Genomic DNA, 7,500 nt, shown 5'->3' with positions numbered 1-7,500 from the left:
CTGTCTGTCTGTCTCTCTCTCTCTCTCTGTCAATCTCTCTGTCTATCTTTGTCTCTGTCTCTGCCTGTCTGTCTCTCTCTGTCTGTCTCTCTGTCTCTATTTTTTGTCTCTCTCTGTCTCTGTCTGCCTGCCTGTCTGTCCGTCTGTCTCTCTCTCTCTCACGAATAATTTACAAAAAATCCTTTACGAGGAAAGATGAAAACAGGCCATTAAGTTGTTATTCATTTTCCATAGATGAAAAAAGTTTCGATTTCGATTTCGATTTCGTGCATGCGTGCGTGTGCATGTGCGCGTGCACGCGACTGCATATGTCGGCAGGTACTGGGTGTGCCAGAACAAGCAGAGCAGACGGTCCAGCTGTCCGGCGGGCCAGGTGTTTGACCTCAGCCAGTTCCAGTGCCGGCCCCGGCCCCTGTACACCAGCCTCCTGGACTTCTTCATCAACCCCGTCTTCTCCTGTGAGGTCCTTCTTCACGGCTTCACCGCCATGTCGCTTCCCCAGGCGTGAGGGGGCCAGGGACAGGGTTGCGGATAGGGGGGACCATCCGTTCTGTGTAATGAGGACAGGGTTACGTATAGGGTAATGGGGGCAGGATTACGGATAGGGACCTGTTTTCAGTGTAATGGGGACAGGGTTACGTATAGGGTAACGGGGGCAAGATTACGGATAGGGACTTGTTTTCAGTGTAATGGGGACAGGGTTACGTATAGGGGACTATCCGTTCTGTGTAATGAGGACAGGGTTACGTATAGGGTAACGGGGGCAAGATTACGGATAGGGACCTGTTTTCAGTGTAATGGGGACAGGGTTACGTATAGGGTAATGTGGGCAGGATTACGGATAGGAACCTGTTTTCAGTGTAGTGGGGACAGGGTTACGTATAGGGGACCATCCGTTCTGTGTAATGGGGACAGGATTACGGATAGGCTAATGGGGGCAGGATTACGGATAGGGTAATGGGGCAGGGTTGCGGATAGGGGACCATCCACTCTGTGTAATGGGGACGGGATTACGGATAGGGTAATGGGGGCAGGATTACGGATAGGGTAATGAGGACAGAATTACGGATAGTGTAATGGGGGCAGGATTACTTGTAGGGACCTGTGTTCAGTGTAATAGGGACAAGACTACGTATACGGACTTGTGTCCACTGTAATGGGGACAGGATTACGTATAGGGACATTCTTTCACTGTAATGGGGACAGGGTTACGTATAGGGACATTCTTTCAGTGTAATGGGGACAGGATTACGGATAGGGACATCTGTTCAGTGTCCCAGTTTGGGGAAAATGATGAAGGTTTGTTTTTTTTTCTTTCTGAGCGTGCAAAAAAAGGTCGCATTCGTTAATTATGTTACATGTACGTGATTAAGACACGTGTTTATATTTTCTTGGGAATAACTCAAGAGATTAAGAAAAAAAACCCAACTTATCAACAACAAAAAACCAAAAAAAAACCAAAAAAACACAAACTGAACAGGGTGAAGTGTTTGTTTTGTATGTTTTAGTCAGACCTACTTGAAACTGAAACTTAAATCGTGATTCCTTGGCAACAGGTAAAAAAAAAAGTGCCGCAAAGATCAGACTGGTTGATCTTTTACTATAGATAAATCTAGGTTGTAAACCAACCCCCAAGACTTCCAAAGGCATTTCTACATACTTGATGTATGCAGAAAATTGAAACTTTGTAGTGTATGATTTAGAACTGATATGTTTTTGTTGTTGTTGTTTTTTTATGAAAGTCTTTATGTAAAGCTGTTTTCAAACTATGAAGATTTGAAGAAGAAGAAAAACAGAAAATTACATTTGTAAACTTTGGATTTACCTGGAAACATTATATCTATATTTCAGACCTTCTTCTTCTTCTAAAGCAATGTCGAGATCATTTCATTTTGGGTGTTGTTGTTTTTTTGTTGTTGTTTTTTTTTATCATTTCTTTATGTTGACGAATTCTGATTATGAGTTTGTAGGTCCCTGATTCTGTTTTTGTTGTTGCTGTTGTATGTATATAAAGTAAAAATGTCATAATATTCTGTGGGTGGGGGTTGGTGTTTTTTACTGACCAACCACCCCCTTACTTCCTTTGCCCCCTAAAGAACTTGTAGAGAGAAGTGGATGTCATTGGAGAGGTGTTGGTGGTATCAATAAAGGAGAATACTTGAACAATGTGAAAAGTGTTTGTCTGCCAGTCACTGTGTGTGTGTGTGTGTGTGTGTGGGTGTGTGTGTGTGTGTGTGTGTGCGCGCGCGCGCGTGCGTACGTGCATATCTGTGTGTGTGTGTGTATGTGTGCGTGGGTACGTGCATATCTGTGTGTGTGTGTGTGTGTGTGTGTGTGTGTGTGTCTTCACCCTCTCCCTCTGTCTTTGACTCATCTGTCTGCTTGCCTGTCTGTCTTTCTGTCTGTCTGTCTGTCTCTCTCTCTGTATTTCCTTAGAACTTAGCTTTCATTCACAATGACAGAATGCATGGAAATAAAATTCACGAAAATTCACACACACACACACACACACACACACACACACACACACACACACACACACACACACACACACACACACACACATCACACACACACACACACACACACACACACACATCACACGTGACATTACCCTCAACATACATATCACTCGTAAGAATACCTCCGTATTGCACATCTCATAAAATTATCACAATCTCATAATACTTAATACCATCAGTCTCACTCACTAATAATCACAATGCCCAAATAATGCACATCTCAAACCACAACACCTGTTTGTGGGTTGGTTTTTTTTAGTTTTTGTTGTTGTTTTTGTTTTTTGTTTTTTCAATATGACACATTTCACACCCTCCCCTCCACACAACACCCCAACAGCAAACACAGAAAACAGAAACAAGCCTGGTCGCTCGCATCAGAACAGGTGAAATTCAAAGAGGTGTGTCTTTTGGTTTTTCTTTTAAAAAAAGAGAAAAAAGAAGAGTTTTGTTGTTGTTTTTTGCTGGGGGGAAACAAAGGAAATCAGTTCCATATCAATTATTTCTCATGCAGTTGACTTTGTTACAAACACAACCCATCCTAAAACACAATCAAAAATGACATGTTTTATACACGATTGATCAGACCCAGTCGCCGAATATGCGCGTAAATGATACGAACATGAATTTCGTGTTTTACTGAAGCAATAATTCCGATGACAGGACCCCACTCATGCCGTCACTGATTCCGATATTACTCTTCAGCATTCCAGTAACCAATATATCGTCATTTCCACTCCCCACAAGAAAATACATCTTCAAGTTGTACAATCTTGTATAGCTTAATGGAACGAAAGTGGATTACACAAGTTCATACACACACACACACACACACACACACACACACACACACACACACACACACACACACTCACTATGCGCGTGCGCGCGCCACAAAAGCTAACAATGAAATGTACAGCAAGGTCCAAGTCAGCACAGCACAGGACAGACCAGTGCAGCACATCACAGTACAGCACAGCACAGCAGAGGGGATGATAGCACAGCGCAGCACAGTGCAATACAGCATAATATACCACAACAGCACTGTGCAGTACAGTACAGAACAGTACAGTACAGCGGAGCTAAGCAGAGCAGACCATAGTACAGTAAAGTATAGTACAGTACAGTACAGCACAGTAAGTACTGTATAATACAGCAGTAGAATAGAGCACAGTACTGTACACTACAGCACAGCACAGTACAGTAACAGCGAGGCAAAGCAGAGCAGACCATAGAACAGTACTGTACAGTGAGGTAGAGGATCTGGCCGAGATGTGAGACCCTACAAGACACGTGAGGTAGGAGATGTGAGAGCCTACAAGACACGTGAGGCAGGGGGAGATGTGGCCGAGATGTGAGACCCTACAAGACACGTGAGGCAGGGGGAGATGTGGCCGAGATGTGAGACCCTACAAGACACGTGAGGTAGGGGGAGATGTGGCCGAGATGTGAGACCCTACAAGACACGTGAGGCAGGGGGAGATGTGGCCGAGATGTGAGACCCTACAAGACACGTGAGGTAGTAGATGTGGCCGAGATGTGAGACCCTACAAGACACGTGAGATAGGGAGGAGATGTGGCCGAGATGTGAGACCCTACAAGACACGTGAGGTAGGAGATGTGGCCGAGATGTGAGACCCTACAAGACACGTGAGGTAGGGGGAGATGTGGCCGAGATGTGAGACCCTACAAGACACGTGAGGTAGGAGATGCGGCCGAGATGTGAGACCCTACAAGACACGTGAGGTAGGAGATGCGGCCGAGATGTGAGACCCTACAAGACACGTGAGGTAGGGGGAGATGTGGCCGAGATGTGAGACCCTACAAGACACGTGAGGTAGGGGGAGATGCGGCCGAGATGTGAGACCCTACAAGACACGTGAGGTAGGGGGAGATGTGGCCGAGATGTGAGACCCTAAAAGACACGTGAGGTAGGGGGAGATGTGGCCGAGATGTGAGACCCTACAAGACACGTGAGGCAGGGGGAGATGTGGCCGAGATGTGAGACCCTACAAGACACGTGAGGTAGGGGGAGATGTGGCCGAGATGTGAGACCCTACAAGACACGTGAGGCAGGGGGAGATGTGGCCGAGATGTGAGACCCTACAAGACACGTGAGGTAGGGGGAGATGTGGCCGAGATGTGAGACCCTACAAGACGTGTGAGGTAGGGGGAGATGTGGCCGAGATGTGAGACCCTACAAGACACGTGAGGTAGGGGGAGATGTGGCCGAGATGTGAGACCCTACAAGACACGTGAGGTAGGGGGAGATGTGGCCGAGATGTCAGACCCTACAAGACACGTGAGGTAGGGGGAGATGTGGCCGAGATGTGAGACCCTACAAGACACGTGAGGTAGGGGGAGATGCAGCCGAGATGTGAGACCCTACAAGACACGTGAGGTAGGGGGAGATGCGGCCGAGATGTGAGACCCTACAAGACACGTGAGGTAGGGGGAGATCTGGCCGAGATGTGAGACCCTACAAGACACGTGAGGTAGGGGGAGATGTGGCCGAGATGTGAGACCCTACAAGACACGTGAGGTAGGGAGGAGATGTGGCCGAGATGTGAGACCCTACAAGACACGTGAGGTAGGGGGAGATGTGGCCGAGATGTGAGACCCTACAAGACACGTGAGGTAGGGGGAGATGTGGCCGAGATGTGAGACCCTACAAGACATGTGAGGTAGGGGATGTGAGACCCTACAAGACACGCGAGGTAGGAGATTGAGACCCTACAAGACACGTGAGGTAGGGGGAGATGTAGCCGAGATGTGAGACCCTACAAGACACGTGAGGTAGGGAGGAGATGTGGCCGAGATGTGAGAGAGGGTGGAGGGGAGGGGGTATTTTTTTTCTGCGTGCAGTTTTTGTTGTTTTTCCTATCGAAGTGGATTTTCTACTGAATTTTGCCAGGGACAATCATTTTGTTGCTGTGGGTTCTTTTACGTGCGCTAAGTGCATGCTGCACACGGGACCACGGTTTATCGTCTCATCCGAATGACTAGCATCCGGACCACCACTCACGTTTTAGTGGAGGGGGAGAAAATATTGGCAACTGAGCCGTGATTCGAACCAGCGCGCTCATTTTCTCTTGCTTCCTTGGCGGACGCGTTACCTCTAGGCCATCACTCCACATACTATACTATATTATACTATACTATACTATACTATACTATACTATACTATACTATACTATACTATCTCCAACTGGAAACGACTGACAAGAAAAATATATAATATTTTTTAAAAGTATTCAACTGGGGTTGCAACAACTCTTGCAGTTTCGTAGAATGAAATTGTATCAAAAGATAAATGGACGATTCTTTTTCCTTTAATTTAAACCGGCGGAATTGGCCTGTGATGTTATTATTAACTCACTCAGTACGGCCAGTCCTCTCTTCTCCTCTGCACAGACCCCTCGGATGTCCAGTGGGTGTCTGAATGACCCAACCTTTAGCTTCCGTCGTCAGAATTGTGGTATTCTTTGTCAAAATTCACGTCTTCAGTATAAAAGCCTTCCGCTTGCAATATTGTGATGATGGTAATTGGGGTGAAACGCTGTTAACGTCGTCTCTTTCGCCGTTCGTATGGAGAGAGTTAAAGTTGATTCGTTCTGATGATCTATTGCATGTATACTGTTGCAACAATTTATCAGATAACGACACTCTCACGCAGGCCTAAATTAATATTTGTATGCTTCATGTCATCCATTTCATATTAGCGCAGCACAGTGCAATATAGCAAAGTACAACACAGTACAGTACAGTACGGCAGGGTAGGGTAGGATACAGTACAGTACAGTACAGTACAGTACGGCAGGGTAGGGTAGGGTAGGATACAGTACAGTACAGTACAGCACAGTACGGCAGGGTAGGGTAGGATACAGTACAGTACAGTACAGTACGGCAGGGTAGGGTAGGATACAGTACAGTACAGTACGGCAGGGTAGGGTAGGGTAGGATACAGTACAGTACAGTACGGCAGGGTAGGGTAGGATACAGTACAGTACAGTACAGTACAGTACAGTACAGTACGGCAGGATAGGGTAGGATACAGTACAGTACAGTACAGTACGGCAGGGTAGGGTAGGATACAGTACAGTACAGTACAGTACAGTACAGTACGGCAGGGTAGGGTAGGGTAGGATACAGTACAGTACAGTACAGTACAGTACAGTACGGCAGGGTAGGGTAGGGTAGGATACAGTACAGTACAGTACAGTACGGCAGGGTAGGGTAGGATACAGTACAGTACAGTACAGTACGGCAGGGTAGGGTAGGATACAGTACAGTACAGTACAGTACAGTACAGTACGGCAGGGTAGGGTAGGATACAGTACAGTACAATACAGTACGGCAGGGTAGGGTAGGGTAGGATACAGTACAGTACAGTACAGTACGGCAGGGTAGGGTAGGGTAGGATACAGTACAGTACGGCAGGGTAGGGTAGGGTAGGATACAGTACAGTACAGTACAGTACAGTACAGTACGGCAGGGTAGGGTAGGATACAGTACAGTACAGTACAGTACAGTACAGTACGGCAGGGTAGGGTAGGATACAGTACAGTACAGTACAGTACAGTACGGCAGGGTAGGGTAGGGTAGGATACAGTACAGTACAGTACAGTACGGCAGGGTAGGGTAGGATACAGTACAGTACAGTACAGTACGGCAGGGTAGGGTAGGGTACAGTACAGTACAGTACAGTACGGCAGGGTAGGGTAGGATACAGTACAGTACAGTACAGTACGGCAGGGTAGGGTAGGATACAGTACAGTACAGTACAGTACGGCAGGGTAGGGTAGGGTAGGATACAGTACAGTACAGTACAGTACGGCAGGGTAGGGTAGGGTAGGATACAGTACAGTACAGTACAGTACAGTACGGCAGGGTAGGGTAGGATACAGTACAGTACAGTACAGTACAGTACGGCAGGGTAGGGTAGGGTAGGATACAGTACAGTACAGTACAGTACGGCAGG

At 46.9% G+C, this 7,500-nt stretch overlaps 1 protein-coding gene across 1 annotated transcript in view; it reads left to right on the top strand.

Annotated features, from left to right (window-relative positions):
• LOC143274940 (uncharacterized) overlaps positions 1–707 on the top strand; it is a 7,295-nt gene extending 6,588 nt beyond the window's left edge. Inside the window, exon 5 of the mRNA XM_076578943.1 lies at positions 319–707. Coding sequence (XP_076435058.1) covers positions 319–508 — 190 coding nt within the window. The 3' untranslated portion in view covers positions 509–707. The remainder of the gene's footprint in view (positions 1–318) is intronic.
• The last annotated feature ends 6,793 nt before the right edge of the window (positions 708–7,500 follow it).

Source organism: Babylonia areolata, chromosome 29 (genome assembly GCF_041734735.1).
Source record: "Babylonia areolata isolate BAREFJ2019XMU chromosome 29, ASM4173473v1, whole genome shotgun sequence".
NCBI lineage: Eukaryota > Metazoa > Mollusca > Gastropoda > Neogastropoda > Buccinidae > Babylonia > Babylonia areolata.
The sequence above is the reverse complement of the archived record's forward strand: the minus strand, read 5'-3'. Positions and strand labels throughout refer to the sequence as shown.